At 53.8% G+C, this 20,496-nt stretch overlaps 4 protein-coding genes across 4 annotated transcripts; 1 reads left to right on the top strand and 3 right to left on the bottom strand.

The window, feature by feature from the left end:
- Positions 1–1,718: 1,718 nt before the first annotated feature.
- On the bottom strand, positions 1,719–2,692 carry J4E78_001451 (uncharacterized protein; the record flags this gene model as incomplete). Its single annotated transcript, XM_049362110.1, has 2 exons — positions 1,719–2,153; positions 2,687–2,692. 2 exons carry the CDS (start codon positions 2,690–2,692, stop codon positions 1,719–1,721), a joined length of 441 nt encoding a protein of 146 aa, XP_049227393.1.
- A 7,487-nt stretch (positions 2,693–10,179) lies between these two features.
- Positions 10,180–11,069, bottom strand: J4E78_001450 (uncharacterized protein; the record flags this gene model as incomplete). Its single annotated transcript, XM_049362109.1, has 2 exons — positions 10,180–10,428; positions 10,515–11,069. The coding sequence occupies 2 exons, from the start codon at positions 11,067–11,069 to the stop codon at positions 10,180–10,182; spliced, it is 804 nt and encodes a 267-aa protein (XP_049227392.1).
- A 3,210-nt stretch (positions 11,070–14,279) lies between these two features.
- Positions 14,280–15,258, bottom strand: J4E78_001449 (uncharacterized protein; the record flags this gene model as incomplete). Its single annotated transcript, XM_049362108.1, has 5 exons — positions 14,280–14,324; positions 14,388–14,474; positions 14,524–14,556; positions 14,732–15,140; positions 15,254–15,258. The coding sequence occupies 5 exons, from the start codon at positions 15,256–15,258 to the stop codon at positions 14,280–14,282; spliced, it is 579 nt and encodes a 192-aa protein (XP_049227391.1).
- A 2,412-nt stretch (positions 15,259–17,670) lies between these two features.
- J4E78_001448 (uncharacterized protein) lies at positions 17,671–18,683 on the top strand (the record flags this gene model as incomplete). Its single annotated transcript, XM_049362107.1, has 2 exons — positions 17,671–17,796; positions 17,850–18,683. The coding sequence occupies 2 exons, from the start codon at positions 17,671–17,673 to the stop codon at positions 18,681–18,683; spliced, it is 960 nt and encodes a 319-aa protein (XP_049227390.1).
- Positions 18,684–20,496: the final 1,813 nt, after the last annotated feature.

The following is a 20,496-nucleotide window of genomic DNA, read 5'->3' as shown; positions in this document are numbered from 1 at the left end:
ACTGTGATATTGGCGCATCGCGGTATTCCAGATACTGACATGTACTTGTTAATACGTGTTTCGATTATTTCGAATCCTCCCATATCACTCACTGTGCCTGAACCTGTTTGTTGAGAGCGACATAGTTGTGATTCAATTGTCGTACCTTTTCGCATACATCGCAGACTTGCCCCAGCATATATTCCATAGCTTGCTTGATGGGTCCATCGCGTTGAGTCTCTGGGAGGGTGCCGATGGCGCGGAGTTGGGCAGCGGCTGCCTCAAGCTGCAATGCGATGTCGTAGGGGTTGTTCTCCATGATGGCAGTGGTATGTTGACGACTTCGATGGGCGAGTTCGAAGTGGTCTCTAGTCACAGTGGTATGTTGACGTCTTCGATGGGCGAGTTCGAAGTGGTCTCTAGTCACCGAGGGGTCGATCAGCCTTTAACAGCAACTCGCAACGTCCGTGCATCTGCGAAAGGATATTCGCGGGCTTTCCAGAATGTTCAATATTGCGCGCTCTCCCTCGTTGTGGCTCTTGGGTGGTTCAAGCTTTCGATCCCCTGATAATCGTTACCTCACGGCGACCAAACAACCACTGAAGGGTCTCTTCAACATCATCTGCTCTTGTATACCAACTTCAACATGCGCAATAGACGAGCTGAACTCGCCTTTCTCGAGTCGCAGCTACACTCTACAGTCGGTCAGCTGCATGCCATTTCCATCATCCCTTTGACTGCTGCTATGGAGTCCGCTACTGTCCGCATCGACATCAAGAACATACAGCAACGCCTTCTCTCCCTCGAAAGAACGGTTGTAGGCCTCCACGACAATGTGTTGCGTCTTCGGGCTTCTATGGATGCCGAAAGTCGCACACTGTCTGTTGTGTACAAAGATTTGTTGGTCAGGAAAGCGAGGTAAGTGCGGACAACGTTTATGCTTGATCGTCACGCTAGAAGTTCATAGGGAGCACAACACAGACGCGACAGCCTATAATGCTCAAGCCGACCGACAGACGATTCTACTGTCTCTTCACGATCCGAGGACAAATGAGCCCATCCGTGGTTTTCCTGAGACTTTGGAATGTATTGACACCATGGGGGGTAAGTACAAGCTGTGGCTTGGGCTATTGACAAGTGCAGAGCTGACCAGCCATTCTTGCAGATCACCGGCTCGAATACCTAATCCGCATACTTGACCCCAATTATTCTCCATGCTCTTGGAATCTTGAACAAGGGCGAGCGCGGCTTGTTGCTATTATTCAGGGTGTCGAGGAGCTTCGGCGGACCGGGCCACTGCCTTCGAGGTCTCTGGAGCATCAGTCACAAGATCGAGCAGAATTGGAAGAATGAACCCCACGCGCAAGCACACAGCCGTCATGCCGAGTCGCTAGTCACTTTGCAGGAAACAGACGGTTCGGAGAATTGGATTTCGAGATACACAAGGACTACCACACTTCCTTGTAGTCAAACCTTTCGGGGATTCCGAAATATATCAGCCTGTACACAAATCATAGACCACCGCATAGTCTTTCAAAGCTCGGCTGTGTGGTGCTACCCAGTGATAGACCCAGTCCAAAGATGCGCAATCCAGAATGGCATATTGCGCCGAGCGAATATCAGATCGCGCGACCGTGACGATGACCCTGTAAATGTACGTCCTCGACAAATATCTTCTTTGCGCAAAGAGGAACAAGGTGCTCCTCAAGAATGACAGACTTCTTGGGTCGGGCTTCTTCTTACGGTTGGCCACTCAAACAAGCAATGAGAACTTGATACTCTTCGCTCAGCTTCGGGAACTTCTCCAATACAGCAATATCGAATTTCTTCATGCGTATACCCAACTTTAGTGCGGAAGCAAGGTTCTTCTTGCTGTCCACAGCACATTCTTCAAATCCACGTAAGTTCTTGTTCCTTTCCAGAAACGCTTCCGGTGACTTGTAGTACGCAGCAAAGCGATGAGCTTGAAGCAGCGTTGGAGGGAAGTCGATTCCATTGCGTACGCTTTGGAGGGCGTCGTTCTTGTTTTCGCGAATTCGTTGCTGAAGATCCCTGATCCCGGAGATCTCGTGTGCTGCAGTGTACTTTTTCTCTGCGGCGTTGATGTCTGCGAGGAGTTGGCCGGTCGCTTTTGTGAATGCATCCCAGTTGGCGAAGCCGGAGTTGATGATTGACTTTGTGAGGTCGCCGGTCAAGGCATGATATCGGTCTTCGTCAGACGTTGTGGGAGAAGCGGCTGGATCCGCACGATGAACTGCGCGTATGCTGCCACGTCGGGCGACTTTGTTGTGGGAGATGGCCATGGGTTATGGATGTGGGATATGGATGTGGGATATGGATGTGGGAGATGGATGTGGGAGATGGACGTGGGAGATGGTTGTGGGAGATGGCTGTGTGCGCCGAAAGAAGTAGTCACATCTGATGTCGCCGCATAGTCTCTGAACCATGGTTCTTGACCAGTTTTGCAGTGGAAACGGCGAACAAGTCGAGCAACTCGGTATACCTTGGTTCTACTCGACAAAAGAAGTAATCTCTTCTGTTGCACAGCCAATCTCCTCTCTCGAATATATACACATCCAATGCTATTGCATTCGGGCTCCAGATATGGGAATTAGTGTCACCGTCAGAATGCTCATTGTGCGCAACTGCCCTTTGCGCCTGGCTGGGCTACCCAATTTGCATTCGCATGGGACTTCGACTTGGTGACCTTCATAATGGCAAGGTAATTAGCGCATCGGTCATCAACCGCTCCCAATTACATGGTCACTCACCTCCGGCTCGCGGTTATCCTTAGTCAGCTCTGGTCGTTGACGTGTCGGTAGCAGTGACGACAAATCTTCGCTGATGTTGACATTAGCCTCTCCCCTGGTCCAATAGGTGCTCCACGTTACCAAAGATGTATTCTGCTCCATACGTGTTTGCATGAATTCATCATCACTCAAATTCTCTCTGCGCAGCTGCGCAAGCTTTCGCGATATCTCCGGACCTCTTCGTGCGCAGACTACTACCCACTCTCGCGACCTCAATATGGGAGCTCTGCGCAGCCACCGCGCTCATAGGCTGCGCACGCGGCTGCTCGGCTGGTTTCCAGATCATTGTCCAGAGCTCGCTTGCCAGGTTCATCGTGTAGTCGAAAGCGCCTTCCAGTAAAGGCCATATCGGCTGGTGATGCTGGTGGTCCATCGCGCGCGGTCGGTGACGGCCTCGGATGCGGATTTGGAGTATCTTTTTTCTCTCGGTCTCAAGGTGTGCCAGAATATGTGTCTTGTGAGGATGTTCGGCTAAAGAAGGTGGTAGAAACGCGCCGAGAGATAAGGTCACAAGATAAGGGTCTTGATATGGCGTCGCAATGATTGGAGCAGCCCAGTGGGTCCAGCAACCTTTACAGTTTGTATCCTCACGAACCCCGCAGGTAAGGATCGACCGCCTCTTCCTGTCTTCTTCTATCCGCTATTGCACCGCGCTGATCATAGCCCATGCCGGTAGTGTACGCGCTGGTGATGTGCAGCCACTCCTTCCATCAGACTCACCGGCTCAGCATGGCGCCTGTCGTCGCAAGAGTTGAGCGCGACTGCAAAGTGACTACTTTCTCGTTGGCAACTGCCTGAGCAAGGCCTTTTTGCCTTCGCGGACCATCCCGTTTACTCTTGCTGCAAAACTTGAGAAGGACAAAGATCGCACTGGTGATATTGGTAATGAAAAGTCGAGCGGATGCTGAGATTACTATAGCAGTCACCTAGTAGTGGAATGAAGTGACAGAAAGACGAAATCTATGCTTCGATGAACAGGTTTTGAGATGCAGGAACAGCGTTGAGATCAGTTGGTTCGATGGTGAACATGACGCCGTGAAGCATATCCAAAAGATAGGTTCTTTGGAGAAGATGCTACGTTAAGGAAGCTAGCCAGGTGTCGCGATGAGATAAGGTGAAACCATGAGATACACACGGATACTACTCACCATTCGCGATGGCTGTGTTGAGACTCAGGCTCAATAATTCAAGATAGCGCCTCAACTGTAGGCAACCGTTAGTTGCTTTGAGTACGTGATCATGTCCTCTGAGGTCACGACGCGTCCGTAGAGATTGGATATCGATCTGGAGAACACGATGATGGGTCCGCTGGCCAAGGAACAGACCAATAAGCAGTTTTAGAAGAATGTTGTGGATATACTCAATGGGTGGAGGAGACCATAGCAACACCGAGGACTGTAGTCAAATGCAAGCGCACGTATAAAGAAAGCTCCTCAACGTGATGATGGGAGAAAGTGGCTGGGGATGTCCGCTCTTACGTCATGCAAAGCACGGACATCATCCGGAGATGACTCGGATCAAGCTGGAAATTTTGGACAGACAAAACATCACAACATGACATCTCGGAAACTTCTTCGCAAAGCTTTGCACAGCGCAGCGCTTTGCACCCAGACGATTTGTCAAATAGATGAACTATGCGACTCGAAGGTACATGGTATCTGGGCAGAAGGCGAGGCGATGCGGGTGCTTACTCCGGTGGCAGCATCGGCCGGCGGTACCGCTTCTGAAACGCGCCATCGTTTGGCCTGATGTCTCAGGCATCAAGGTCGGCCCATGATAATTTATAGCAAAAGCTGAACACTGGGCATCGAAGTCTCGCACATGTCCTGGTGAGTTACTCCATATACCAAAAGGAAAGAGCAAAGAACTTGGAGAAGTGTCTCTGTAGACGGAGTTGGACTTGCGCCTGGAGTGAGCAGTGTGCGCCGATCTGAACTGGTGTTCAGTTGCATCACGGCAATGGCGGGTTATACTAACAGCAGGCATGCCAGATTCTATTCGCCTACCGGCGCCGACCACCAGCCGTACGTCGACACCATGGCTATACCACCAGAGGCGCGGATCGCAGTGGAGCCGCTTGAACCACTCTGGCAGCCGTCAGCCGGCTGAATATTCTTGGTAGCGATCACATCAGCCAACGCTGGACCGCAAAGAGAAGGAAGAAGGGCGCGACCAAAGTCAAGCAAGAGGATGTTAGCGGGGCGAAGTTTTGTCAGCATGATCGATGCCCTGAAGGATGAAGAGGCTCTCACTGCTGTCCCCGGAACCAAAGTCTACGCTGTAAGAAGCGCATCAAGAACAACATGCACAACAGTGCCGATCAACTCGGGAGATTCGTCGCAAGCCCAACACCGTTGGGACTCTGGCACGGGAAGCGAGCGTTGCCAATAACACCCCATCACTAAGTCTCTCAGCCAACAGCGCGTGCACGGCAATGTCCACCTGGCTATAGTCGCTGTCTTATTGCGCGGCGAATAATATATGACAACGCATCGTGATTGTGCTATCGTCAGCGTTGGGCCACTATCGACCAGGCTTGAACTGGATGGCGAGTGTGTTGGATCGCTCGCTACCAGATCAGTCCCGCAGCTTGCCTCCGGTGAGTGATGTCTCGGTCAACCCGGACGCGCGTTTGCTCAGCCGTAGCCTTCATTGCCGTCGGATGTGCCAGAGGGAACAAAGACGCTGAGCGAGTGTCTCCGCGGCTTGACTGCTGGCACGGCGCTGCTGCAGTGTAGGTGGGTACCCTCGAATAGCGTCACGTCACTGCCACGACGCCGCTGTCTGCTAGTACGCGCACCCGATCATCCAGAATCCAGTGAGTGTGGACCCTTACAGCATACCCACGCGCCCTTGATGATCAGCCACGAGCGTCTCCGGGTGAGGGTGTGGCAGTGAGATGTCCTTGGCCAGCGAAGTGGTTCGCCTTAACGAAAACCTGGATTTGCTTCGGTACTCGCTCCTTTGACCTGAACTTTGGAAGACTCAGGAGAGAACGCGATGCTACCCCTTTTCGCAGCGACAAGCAGCAAATCGTCCTGAGGCGCCGGTCTAGCTTCTGTCCTCTCTGGTACTCATGGATCCTACCTAGAAATCTTCGAGATATCTGTTCGAAACATGTATAAGCGAGACTGTCACGAATTGTTCCAACCGACCTCCATGTATGCGGCGTCGACACCCGCCAGACTGTAACCCTTCGTTGTCACTCAACGTCACCCGGGCTGCCAAACCATGCTGTGGTCTAGATCACGTATCGGGTAAAAACAGCGACGACACGCCTCATGCATGAAGTAACAATGCTACATCCACTGGTCAAGAAGCTATCTCTGTCGCCGTGCCCTTGGGAATTCACTGTCATTACGCATACGCGAGCAACGCTAAAGGTGAATAACAACGGGTTACTGACGGCAGTTGAAACATCGAAAAGACCGTCGCCCGCAATTCTAAGGTAATGAAATCGTTGATGTTGTTAGTAAAAAGCGCCTCACAGTGTCATGTTATGATGGTAGTTACACTACGATGGCCTTGATCATGTGATTTCACCTTCACGATTATCTTGCGGAAGTTTAACAACATCCGCGCTCGCTTACGTACAAAGATACAAACGGCATCTTCCATGGGTCTTGCGAAATTTGCCAAGCGTTTGCGCAGATACCATGCTCTGCCGTTGTGGGAAGCGGAGCTATATCAGCTCCGCATATAGCCTATGTACCTCGCCTCACGGGCGACCCGAAAAGAAGCAACTTTCGGCGACACTATTGGCTACGACTCCACTTTCTATTTTTCACAATCGTCCAATAGATTTGCGGGCCGTTGGCGGCGGAGCTGGCACACGCATTGCGCTATGTTGTGGGCTACAGCTTTGGGCGCGTCATCAAGACTGGACAGCACTGCGGCGCACAAGATCGTATGCGACACACAGAAGCAGCAAGAAAAGCCGGTTGCTTCGAAACTGGCCGACCATCTACCGGGCTCCTGGATTGTTGCCTCTTGCCTCTCTGACAGTGCACCGAAAAGGCGGGATGCGGCGACGGCACGGTACAACGCTCACTGCGCCGGAGTATTACTCGCGCCCGTTCGATATATTCCTTCACCGATTGACAGGGTACTGCGCACATGCAGGTGTTCACAGCGCCGGTGCAGCATCGCGCAGCAAGGCACCGAGCTAGCAAGCCCTTGTTGTCAATCGCCGCCGCGGTGGTGCGATGCATACATTGACGCTTGGAGGTGACCGGTCAGGCATCACGTATGGGTAAACCTCGGTGAATCTTGTGAATATTGAAACACAAGTTCATTGAAAGCTCAAGTATCGCGAGAAGCACGTTACGATGAAGATGACGTAGTCTTAATGGTCTTCGAAGGAAAGGACGCGGACCATATGTGTATAGCAGCGTTGGGCTCAGTAAATCTCCCCACATCAGCAAGTACACCTCCGCCTCACGCGTCAGTGCCCTCGATCTGTTGAGACGCCTCTCTGCACGATGAGCATGACTAGCGAATTCAGCATTCACCAGATCGATGGCCGCGGATAAGCGAAGTCATTGCCAAATTGGGCCTTCACCCAACGGCCTCCACCTCTACTCCGGAGTACCTGCCGTGACTCTATCGTTCTCCCCACATCCCGATGAAGCCTACACCCGCGATGCATCTCTAAGCGATGTCTCTCGGTAGCACAGGTCCTCGTCGATCACGAGTACACGATCTCCGCTTTCCGCCTCGCAATCACTTCGTTATCCATCATCAAATGGTAAACATAGCAATCGCCACCTCAACATCTAAACATGAAACGGCTGTCTTGCCACTGCCACATGGCCGACGAGGATGCCGTTACCAGCAAAAAGGCACAGCGTGAGGCTTCCCAATATCCACTGCAGCGGCGTGTCGATCCTTGATGCTTCTCTTCCGCTTTCGCCTTCGGCGTATTCCGTTCGTGACCTCCACCCTCTGCGTTCGTCGGTTAGATCAACAGTGGCTAGCTCCCGAAAGAAAGCGGAGTACACGTAAGAAGGAGATCGCTACTGCTACGGCACAGCTGATGAGCAGAAAGGGAGCATCCACCACCATGGGGGGTGCGGCATAGGCGCAACAGGCAAGGGATTGCACGGTCAGGGTCCATGGAAAGTGTAAGCGAGAGACATGTGTGCCTGCGCCCATGGCAGTGGTCACGTCGGAAAAGCTTCATCATCATAATCATCATCATCAGCCCATCGGGTGGATGTCTTTGGCAAGAGATCGTCCTGCACAGGGTCAGCAAAACTTCCCTCTCGCCCCGGTTCAACCCCAATCCAGCATATGCCTGCCGCGGCATGCTCGTTGCGTGCGTGTGGCCACACCCGAGCTGGCTGCTAAGGACCAGGGTCGTCTTGGTACGGGCCAGTAAACGACGAGCTGGGTGCTCAAGAGGGAATCTTACGACAGGGTTCGTCGGATCGTGCTGCACAAACGGTCACTACTGGCTCGGGATTTGGACGAGTCGGATGCAAACCAGCGCATATCGTGAACGCCCAACTTGAAGACTTTTTCTTCTTCTTCTGCTCCGTAGACTAGTAGGCAATAGTCGCAAAGCTAGGCGCACGTTTTATAGGGTGCTATAGGTCGTTTGTCTATCAAACCGGTGTGACCAACGTCCAGTTCGCGTCGCATTCACTACCCTCCAAAACAAACAACCGCGCCTTCTTCGCCTCCCGCGCCCGCATCCGCTCTGCATATCCTACTTTGACCAAAGGACGCCATTTGGCGCAACAGTAGCGAGGTGTGTGCGGGAACAATGTACTATATCACTAACCCGGATATTATGAACAAGGTTTGTCCCCTTCCCGCATGCGGCATGGTCAGCCCGCGCTTTCTTAATATCGAAAGTATGATCGGTTGGCGAGGGCTCATGTGTATCTTGGTAATGGGTGATAATGCCTTGGTGTCATTAGTTCGAGACGGCTGGGAAGCGGCGTGGGGAAGGGATGGAGGTATTTGGAAAACGGTAGTTCGGGACGTAGTGGTGTTGGTTGTGGACCAGGCATCGAGCTGAGTCTTGAGGCATCGCGTTTGGATAGGGATGGACTGCTTGTCTGAATACACTCTGATCCGGTTGCTGAATGAGTATCAGCGCAATGATTTGGAATTTAATTCTTTCAAGCTCGTCATTGTAGCTCTCATTGCATGATGCCAGCACCACAACAGCATGAAGTTTGACTTGTTGCATCCGCGACCGGCCGCAACTCCGATGACACCACCACCACCTGTAAAGCATCATGCCATGCGCATCCAGATCTCATGATAACATCGACATGTAACATGACGTTTAAGCATCTGATCTCATCTTCGCGGCCATATTCGTCTCAGATGCGCATCTCAAACTGCTTGATCTGAAACCCATAGTTGTGGTTGAGACACAAGCCACAACCCCGGCATTGACACACGGTCATCAGCGAACATGATGCGCATAATAGCATTCCAAATTATTGATATCAAGTGCGGGTTATGATTTACATGCGATCGCATATCGCGTATCGAAGTTGCGATGGAAGACCCGGATACAGGTATTTGACATTAGATGACGGGTGTCATGCCTTGAGAGATAGACGTAGGAGATGAATGAGGGCCACAGATTACAAATGGGTATTCGGAGAACCAAGCGCAAAATGCAGTTGTTGGCTCGAATACCGTAGTCTAGTAAGACATGCAGAGTGTGAAGGAGATATCTGGCAAGATTGTGTCGCGTAGCAAGAAGCAACGATTATGTATAGAAGAGAATAGATGCAAAGCGTGGATGTAAATAAGCAAAAGCATATGACGATACCGCCAGTGATGTACAAAGGAAAAGATGTAGTGACGAGTAAAACAAAGACCAATGAGAATGCGCCCCTTCCGACTCTGCCTGGGTATCGTTTCCTTCTCTTTCACTCCCTACACCCTTGTTGTGTATCCGGAACGCTGGCCGACTCTTTCTCAATGCCGTCCATGTCAACTCAAACCTCCAACAGCTCCCTGGATGATGTGATACCAGCCCGAGCCGTCTCTTTCCCAACGCCACCGCAATGCTGGACTCGCTTGGAATGTGTCGCGCGTCGAAGGAATAATCGTTCGTAGTATCCAAAGTATGCAGGTAATTTGTAAAGGAGTGTGTATTGGAAGAGGAAGGGTATACCGTTGGCCCAAATCGTGGTACGTCGTAAAGGAAATGTGTTTAGTGATTAGGAGGCTGGTGTGTGCCTCAGAAGAGTATTGCAAATGCCGAAATCGACCACAGAGAGGCAGGTTTGTGTCCAGCACAAACCCCGCAACACTGCCCCCCTTCCGCATACGCGCATGCTTGCTGTTCATATTTTTGTTCTCACCATGCACGCAAGCCCTCGAACTGGCCAGCCAGCCCATCGCAGTTAGAGTCGGCCAGTCATTGGTAACTTGCGCCGGGATCGCTGGGACCAGCTGCCATCTGAGACGAGGAGTAGGCACCCTGGTGTTGATGTTGTCGATGTTGTGATTCTTCCTCCTCCTCTTCCTGCGCAGCCAACTCCACAGCCTCAAGTGCCTCGGCCTTGTCCTTGCACGCGGCGGGCGAGAAGCCACTGCCAACCTTCGAGGAAATGATGCGCCATCGGTCGTTCTCGTACTCCTGCATGGCGTTGCGAAGCTTTACCACCTGTATTGCCGGTTATGGTTAGCATGTCGGAGATTGTGGATGCGATGCACGACGTCGCGCGTTTCATGACTAGGGTTGCGACTTACCATATCATCCGTCCAGACAGTGGTCTTTGCTTTGAGCTTCGTGCAATACCGTACTTGGAGTGTGCCAGAACTGCGGCCAGGGAAGAAGTCGGCGATTTGCTTCCATGTGAGGTTTTTCTTCTCTTTGAGGTCGACGAGTAACTGGTCGTCCTCGGGCGTGAACTTGAGCTTTGGGCCGCGGGGTCGTTGCGCTGGCGGGGGCATCCCTTCTTGACCGACTACGCTAGGAGGGCCATGGTGTTGAGCGGGAGAGGGAGGTTGGCCCTCCATCGGGTGATGTCTCTTACTGCGATGAGTATTTGGCAGATGGTGGTGATGTGTGGGAGGTAAAGAGGACTGTGGAGCGGGCGGCGGATACTGTTGAAGGGAGTAACCCTGGGTCGCGTGTTGTAGTGAGACGCTTCCCGTTGCTTGTGCGTAGGGATTGAGCTGCTGCTCTAAGCTCGGAGGCAGTTCGTGCTGCAAGTCGTCCTGGTGGCTGCGCTTGCGTCCGGCGGTCTGCTGGGGCGGCGGTGGGTAGCCCACGTTGTAGGAAGATGGCGAGTGTTGCGACATGGAGTGGTGGCGCAGAAGATGGGGTTGATGTAATGAATGTGTGTCGATGTCTGTGTAGGTAGGGTGGTGGCCGGCGCCGGCATGTTGCAGCGTTTGAGACTGGTGTGGCTGCAGGAAGGAGTGAGGGTGGTATCCCGGAGGCAATCCGGTATGGGAATGGAGGACATTTTGATGTTCGACGTTTGAGGTCGGTATGTGATGTTCTTCCCCGGCATCGCCTGGTACGCTGTAGTCGAGGAAAGGGCCTCGATAGGGACTCGCCAGTGTTGCGATCACGCATGGAGACTACCAGAGCTAGGTTGCTCTGGCAGGCCGCCGCAGTGAGACCTGAGCCAGAAAAAGGATGCCTGGTTTGAGTTGGTGTTCGGAGTTGCGATGGCTGTATCGCACGCGTTTGGGTATTTCGAATTTTGTTATATTGACAAATGTTGGAGCAAGAAAGGCCTAGGGGAACGCGCCATCGGTCGAGGTCTTATCGCGTGTGTTAAGCGTCTGGGTTGTCGAATATAGGTTGTAGCCTTGTAGGGAACAAACGAAAAGTACGTATGGCTGGGGATGCTCGTGGAATATAAGATTCCTGCCTGATGGGAGAAGGCATTAAAAATCTCGGGCAGTAGGTCCCTTCAAAAGCCCGGTCCGTCTTGTGCGATTGCCACACGGACACAGGATCCAAGCATGTACAGCAATGGGTCGTCCCCACGAGACGCTCTGTTCCTGAGGAGCACCAAATGAGCTTAGTAGGGAAGGCCCAGGAACTGATTCTACGTCAAGTATAATGCGGTGATCAATGACAAGGAGGGGACCCCCGGCATGCGATCTGGACGAGTACAATGCTCGCAGACGTGGGTCGTGAGTGGCTGCTGATGCAAAATGAGACGGGCATGAGGTACTGTGCCCGGCTTGCGAGGGTCGGTGGGGCCCGGGGCGTGCGCGGTCCATGCCATCGTCGTTTATTTCTAGAATGCCGCCAGAAAGATCTCCAACGCCGTTGCAGGCGCTGCAGGAGGGATCCTGGCGCAGCGTGGTGGCCAGGAGATGTGCATTGAAGACGTTCTGAACCGGCTAGCAACACGGCAGGGGCTCGAGGCGATTCCCCGAAGAGGCAGCGCCACGAGCGAGCGCCGTCTGCCAGATTGATGAGACACAGTATACCAGACACGGAGCCAGGAGCGCGGGAGAGATGCTCGGGTCATGCTCGGAGGCGAGTGCTTCCAAACGGCCTGGCAGAGGGGTGCTGTGACAATGATGGCATTTTTACATGGCATCTCAATGGCATACACGCCCGGTGCCTCAGTCGACGGCACTTCATGCCTGGAAGAGCCTTACCCGGGCTCAGGGCCCCATGAAGCATGATGGTGCTGGCGAAGAAGCGGTACTCGGATCAGGGCAGGACAGCTGTCGATGCCGGCATTTACGCAGCCGTAGCACCCGCCTGTAAGCAGTGGGACCGAGCGATGGCAGGGCTCTCGGTCATGGTTCTCTAACGCATAGGCATGACGGCCTCAGATTGGCTCATGCGTGGGCCGTTTCAAGGTATAGAGTCAGACCCTGCCCTATATGCGCTTCGTCACCCCCCATGAGTTGGGATCTACCAGCCACAGAAATATCCCGACGCCCGCATTGGATGACGCACTTCGGCCTGCTGCAGACGCAGCGGGTGTACGGAGTGCTGGTGGCAATTAGAAAGTATACCTGAGACAGCAGCCAGGTGTTTGAGGAGGGCGACTGCGTGAGGCGTTGTGGGGAGAAGGAGCAAGCGAGGACGACAGCGGGCTCGCCTGAGTAGCGAGTTCCCGATTTTAGCGTCGACGTCGAATCGCAGCCGGCCGCGATCTTCTGGCCCGCAAGCCTCGCATACAGGTCATCTCTCGACTGCATGGGCGAGATGAGGCATCGCGAGTCCAGTGCGTCGTGCCGCTGCCTACACGGTCGCCCTATGTGCGCCACGACGGAAGCGCTCGCCGAAGAGGCAACCGCATCCTCCTGGCGCGCCCTCACCACCAGCCGCTGTCACGTGACGCCTTCACGACAGACGCGCTCCCCGGCTGGAGGCTGGGATCTCCCTGCATCTGCAGCCCTCGCTATGACCTCACCGCCGTCGCCATGTACGACTTTCAGGCCTAGCGATAGTCTGCCAATCTTCAAGTACTCGACCAACGGCGCATTATCCATTTAGGCTGATGCACGCCATTGCGAACTATAGGCTCGCGGAACTGCACGATGCAGCCCTCACCACGCTCCGTCCAACAGACCGCGCCCTTCACCGCGGCCACGCCGCCATGTCATCTGGCCTGCGTCGTGAGCGGAGCGCGTGCAGCGCATGTACACGGTGAGTAGAAGCGCGTTGCGGCGCATTGTGGGCGACCAAGTTCCCCCGACGCGCAATCTACTGTCGACGTTACGGCACGGCTTCGTGCAAGCGCGTCGCGACATCTCGCGCCCGTTGATATGGTTCGGTAGCATAGCCGGAGCGTTCGTCTGGGACTCTGGGTAACTCATGCCGTTACACGCGGGCGTCGCGACTGAGATCGCCCCAACGACACCGTTGATCGCACGAAAAAGAAAACAACGATCGTCCTCTGCGCCATGATTGCTACACTGACGGCAAAGGCGCGTCGTCTATGTGTGCTACAAATAGCCAGGCGGATTCTGCCGATCTGCGTGCGGCAGTAGGTGAGGCGGAACGTTGAGGTGTGGTGTGGCGAGGGGTTGAAACATTCAACGAACCGCTGCAGGCTACCGAAACCAACTCTCCCAACTGTTCGTTGACGTGAAACGATAACACAAGCAAGATCGGCCAATCGCCGCTTCGACAGGCAAGACTTTGAGATGCTCCCCACATGCGATATCCCGTTATGGCATGGATACATTGCCGACTATTGCTAAGTAAAGACATTCGACATTATATCCAGGGTGGAAGCTCCCTCAGGACTACAAACAAATCCCGAAGCGAAAGGATGACCGCGGAGAAACACAATAACATTGGTCAGCGTTGCCGAAAACTGCTAAGCATCTTTTGGAAAGAGAAGGCGACTAATGCCTTGTGTACTCCGCTGCCGAGAACCACGTCCGGAAACACCAAGAAGGACGAACGGATGCCCACAGCACTTTTGCGCATGCGATGCTCGATCAAGATAGGAAAGCTGGTATCATAAGCGGGCCCCACCGCACTAATTCCGGAAAGATGCAGACTGTGATCATAAGTGTCGTTCAGTACTTGCCGCCAAAATTCTCCTTTGCGTACTGCTCGCATGCCTGGTGCACGTCAGTACAAGCTCATGCACACGAAGACTACGTTTGGAGACGATCAAGACATACTTTTGCAGGCTTGCCAACCTTCTGACCGATGACCTTCCATTTGTTGGCATCGTATTCTTTGATGGCGGCAAGCAGCGCGGCGCTCTTCTTACTCATCAGCACACTCTCAGAGGGACGGATATAGCCTCTAACTCACTTCGTCCTCAGCGAACTCGGCATAGTGCATGTCCTTGAAGGTCAGTTAGAGGGTCCGCAGTGGAACAGTACTGGTCGCATGCCCACCTTGTACCAATGTTTCTTTACACTCCCTTCTGTCCGCTGCGGGAACGTCTACCAAAGGCCAGGTCAGCTAACTGTTCTCCGGGAACACGGCAGTTGTCTGATCCGGCAAGCGCTCTCCTCACCTTTGCGATCTCGCTCCAGCTGTTTCCAGCATCTCTCATTTGTTTCAATCTCAATTCCTCAGCTGGCGTCCAAGGCGTATTTGTCCGACTCTTCTTGGTCTTGGGCTCCTGTGCAGCATCGACATCAGCCGTTGGTGGCAACACAGCACTACTCGCTTGCGCCTCTGCACTATCTGCAGTACCTGCCATCTGTTCCTGGGACTGTCCGAGGGTCACAGACTTGCGCTTTCGGCTCGTAGGAGATGGCAGTGGCGGTTGAGCGCCAGTGTGAGCCTCTGGATTCGCCGTGGTGAATGACGCCGCTGGCTGTAAACTGGGCAGCTCTGGCGGTCCAGAGTACTGAACGCTCGGTTGGGGGTTCGCTGCAATGGGCGACGGTTTCAGGCTACGCTTGGTGGAGGGCGAGGAGCTGTCGGGGGCCACAACGTCAGCGCGCGCGGCAAGGTACCGAGTCGAGTAGGGGAAGTATCTCAGAGTCGCAGAATGGGGACAAGACGAGACGGATATAGTGGAAAGACTCACGACATGGCGGCAGACGGGGCGATAAGACCTAAGCCAGGCAGGCGGCAGCACGAGACAGCTTCACTGGGGAGAGCAGGATGCGCCTATAGAGTGTAGTGTCATGCTCGTATATTACAGCTTCAGGACCACTTTCAGAGGGTACGACGGCCAGACTGGAGGCAGTAGATCATCATGATATCCAAGGAAGCAGATGGCCTGTCGGTGCGAGCGCTGATCAAGTACAAGGGATACAAAGAGGGTCAGGTTGGCAGCAGACGGGCGAATGGGAGGGAGGCATAGGCATCATGGTGGAGGACGAGGGCGACGCTGTGAGGTTAAGTGGCCGAATGCTAGCGGGGGTCGGCGCCCAAGATGGGGAGGGCAAGTACTAGTACTTGCCCGCTAGTGAATTGGACGTGGTGGTCGAGGTATAGATACGCGGGGACGCGCTGCAGACAAGAAGCGGGGTAACAGGCTCTAGGGCCCGGCTCTGATGAACAGGTGGCTTTGAGGTTACGGGGACAGCGCGACGAGTGCTTAGAGGGCAGCGGAGGTAGAGTGCGCAGCGCGTGACTGCTTCATGCGTGTCCAGCATACATGCGAGTGATGCGGAGCGCCCCCGATCGGGTGTCGCGACATGATGACTGTGTATACAGACAGCCACGGCACCGGCGGAGTAGTGGGCGAGACAAGCGCATGTTGTCATGAGTGTCATGGCGATTCCTATGCCGGGTCGAGTAGAGTGACTCCAGATCAGGTCACCGTGGAGTCGCTACCAGGCCAGATGGCGTGCCGTAGTGGTGACGGAGTTGCTGGCAGATGGAGCGGGGCAGCGTGCATGGACCGGCCGCTCTTTCCTCGAGTGGTGCTCGTGCCTTCCAACCTCATCATCGGTCAACAACACAGCGGGAAGTCGCCATGGCGAGAGTCGCACAAACACGACCACGTCAGACGGCTGCTCTGCTCGACAATCTATCTCACGACCGGCCGCTTGACCGCCAATGGCGCCCTCACCACCACAGAGATTGTGCTGCTATTTAGCCCGGCCTCAGTCGTCGCCGAGTGCGAGCCATCCCTGTCTTCTCCACACGGCCACTGCAGCAGCGGCTTGCAACGATGGTACCAAACAAGGACCTCTTGCGCTCATCAGCAACACCGCTGGGCGCGGGGAAGAGGAGTGAGGTAATCGATATGCTGCTGCCGGACCGTCCTGAGTACTTTGCTCGCCGTGGGCCTGGATGCCTTTTCAACCCAGGCTCCGCTCCGCATTCAAGCCAAGCTCTTTCTCCAGCCGCCTGACGCAGCGCCAGTATCACTACAAGCCACAAGCGTTTGATCAGAACCGCTCTGCCACAGCCTTACCACTTACGACCTATAGCAGCACACATGGCCTGCCAAGCGCTTCGGCCTTACGAGTTGCCTGACGTGTTGATGCTGTAGGCGGAACACGACCCATCCGAACGTACTCGTTTCGCCTGTCTCACAGCGTCGTCATCTGCACTCTTGTGTGTTGCGAATCATCTCCACTCACCGTCTGCTCGGCCCTATTCACATGGAGCAGATTCGTAGCAAAGTGTCTGAGGCATCGTCGTTGAGAGGTGCTTCAAAGCTCGTTGCCAATGTTGTTTGTCTCTGCAATGGGCGACCGCCGGCGCACAGTCCCCCCCGCAGCCTGTCACAGCACGTTCTGCGTTAGCGCCCGCCGTCGCTTCGGCACTGGTCGCTGCTTGTTTCCAGCTTTCCAAACATTGTCAAACCTCGCGCTCCGTCAAAACTGCACCAAGTCCGACGCGCGCGGTTTTGAAACTGCCCCCGTGGGTCCCGATGAGGCTGAGGACCTTATGCATCCCGCTCTAGATCTTCAGAGCCCCAGGCAGCGATTTCGTATGCGTCTTCATGTCCGTTCCACTTCCGGCTTAACATGTCTCGTGTCAAGGTTCTTCTAAACATTTTGGCTGCGAACACCGTCTTTGCCCCATGATGCCGATCAGGAATCGAGTTGCAGAAGCGACGGTTTGAAAACGTTGCCAATCTCAGAAACTGCCACTGCTAATCGACCTGGTCTGTGACAACTGACCGACCCGTTTCTTGACCTCTGTCCAAACTCTATAACTGCCCGAGTGCCCCAAGTTTCGAGGCTTCAACCGCATCTGTTCAATCGGCATCTGTCTTTTGTTTTTTAGCAGCCTTGTAATACTCTCTTTTACTTCCCACTGGTTTGGGCTGCACTACATTCACTTAATCAACTTTACCAACATTGCTGAGCAATTACTTTTTTACCGACACACCGTGTAATACTTTCTTTTCAGAGCCAGCCTCGATCACGACGAACAGACATCCCTAGTGGACACGAATCAACGACTTCTTCTACGCCAAGTACTCCAATCAGCAACATCAACATCAACATACTATCAGCTCAGCAACACAACGATTACAACATGCTTCACCACCAGCCCCAGATTCTCTCCCCTCTTCCTGAGATGAACTCTCAGTCTCCTGACCCTTCCAGCCTCCGCGCTAGGAAGATGTCAGCCGGTGGTAACAGGTCTTGGTCCGAAGAAGAGGTATGTTGACCAGTTGCACTCATCACCATCCACCATATACTTACAATATCTAGGAGAACTACCTTCTTCAGACCCGTATGCAAAAGATGCCTTACAAGCACATTGCAGCTCACCTCAAGAAGACCGAGCTTGCATGCCGCCTGCACTACCATCAGCTCTCGCACGGTAGCCACCGCCGCAAGCGCAACAACTCGGTCTCTTCCAACGCCTCTTGCAGCTCTTCCGGTACTGCTCCGGTCTACTCCATGACTATGGATCAGGACGCGTACTCTCAATCGTCCCGCCACAGCTCGCCCATGAGCTACACTGGCAGTCCCCATGTCCGCGCCAACTCCATCACCACCTCTCCCGGCCGCTCCCAGCACAAGATCCTCCTTCCCAAGCCCCGCACCCTTACTCCCCGTGGATCCCCAGAGCCTTACAACGGTCTCCGTATCAACACCGAAGTGGCCCACCAGCCCAAGATCGTTGACACTGACCGTCTCCGCTCCATCTACGAAGCCCGCCGCCAACAGTTCTGGGCTACCGTCGCTGCCGACTACGGTGCGGATGTTTCGCCCGCCCAGCTCGAGGAGATCTGGCGCAACGGCTCCAACGCTGTCCGCCCTCCTACTCCCGATGCCTCGCCCGATGGTAGCATCATGCACAACCCCATGTTCAAGCCCTCTCCCTTCCCGAGCTACATCTCGCCCGCCCACAGCGAGCAAGCCAAGCACTACAGCCCGATGAACCCCATGAACATTAGCGCCGTTTCAGCCCCAGAGCGCATGCCTTACGTTCTGCCCATGCCTGTCCCTTCCTCTGGCCGCCCAAGGGCTGGTACGTGGAGCTCTGCGCCCAGGGACAACATGCCCATCGCTAGCCTCCTCAACGACGATAGGAAATAAATGTCCATTATCATCACATTCCTGTACTTGTTAGATCACTTCCTGGGTCGTGGCATTAGGCATGGGAATGCGGTTATGGCATTGGCAAATGACTCTTTCTCTCCTCTTCTCTACTTTCGTTAATTCGCTATTCAATCAACCCTTTTCTTCACATTACTGTCTTAACGTCCTCGGTGGTATATGTCAAGAGCGGTATGGTTTAGCATGGCATATGAGACACTTGATGTTTCGGATCTTTTACTCAGGCGTTCAGCATTTGGAATTTTGGTCTTGGCGCATAGCATCAACGGGTATCTGGGCGCTTCACTTTTTGAAGAGTTTTGCGGCATTGTTCTACGCGGTAGATGGTAGCGGTAGTCAATACAGAAGAATATCCACATTACTAGTTCACATTGCTCAAGTCACTTCATCATGGTATGGACTTTCAACGAGCATACCCTTGACGACCACATGTTCCTGACATTTCGCTTACGCCTGATATGTGCCTAATACAGGCGGTTAAGCGAGCATGTCAAACACGACTTCTGCTCCTTTACCTTTTGTGAACTTCCTCTTGTCCGTAGTATTACTGATATCATATCAGAGGCATGTTAAGACATTTGAGCCTTGGACATGAAGATATTCGCAAAATCTGGAGTTTGATCACAGCATCAATGACAACGTAACCTTTTCCACCTTCGCACACTCGAGCAACGAACTCCTTGCGCACAATCAACCTCTTACTCACATTTACCCGCTGATGAGCTGATTCCTCGTCCAGATAACTAATCTGACAGCGGCAGCCTTGCTTCCAAGGCCCGCCCATGACATCCACCGGTGCCGAAAACCCCAGGCACCACATCACGGAACTTACCAAGCGAACGCGAACGCGCCTCTGAACTCTCTGTCCTTTTTCAACTAGCATACCGTTGTAATCGTCGGATGATTTCCTTCTTTACCGCTGCCGTTGTCGCTGCCAGTGCCGGTGGGTGCGGTGAAGCCTGACTGGTCGCGTGTTTGGTAGGTGAAACGTTTGGTACCGCACTAGTTGCTCTTTGCGCGGCACAACGGTTTGGTAACGGTGGGCGTGGGCGGCAGATGCACCTGTCAAGATCGTGTGTGTGCTTGTAGATGGCGATTTCGCTTTGACGATGTTCGCACACGACGTGGTCGGAGTGCGAAACGGCAGAGTGGGAAGTTGACGTGATGTTGGTGGATTTCGCACACGTAAGCAGGGGTGCATGCAATACACGCGTGTGTCGTCTTTGGCGATGTGCATATAGACAGCCTCGTCATAGACCGGAGTAGGACCATTGAGAATTCCAAATCACAACCGTCTTACTAAGAGACTGCGACGGGTTTGCGAGAGAGAGCAGAAAAATCGGCATCCCGTGTTCCTATTCTTGTGTGCTGGTCTGACGCTCGACCCCATGTCAGCCCTGCGCATCTCCCGCCCATCCCGCGAACGTCATTTGACTCGCATCCCACCGATCCTAACGCACAACGCCACAGCCCGTCCATCCGTCCAACTAGACGGCATCCCAGCCATCTACAAGTTACCAGTGCTCTGTTGCTAATTTCCCGATATTCATGCCTTGCTGCCTTACCCTTCCTCCATGATCCCTTTCCTGTGGCCCCCCCCTGCAAACACGCCATCTCATCGACCAGAGATCCTCCCTCAATCCCCACCACACCCCCCCTGGCTTGGAACCAAACGAGTCAATTTCCATGTCCCCGGTCAGCGCATATGCCGAAGTCCTAATGCAGATCTACGCTCCGGCAAGTGTCAGGGATGTGCGTTGGATTCCGGTCCAGTGGAGTCGGTCAGGGTCGC

The sequence above is a fragment of the Alternaria triticimaculans genome (assembly GCF_023758025.1).
Source record: "Alternaria triticimaculans strain BMP 0046 chromosome Unknown scaffold_1, whole genome shotgun sequence".
Lineage (NCBI taxonomy): Eukaryota > Fungi > Ascomycota > Dothideomycetes > Pleosporales > Pleosporaceae > Alternaria > Alternaria triticimaculans.
The sequence above is the reverse complement of the archived record's forward strand: the minus strand, read 5'-3'. Positions and strand labels throughout refer to the sequence as shown.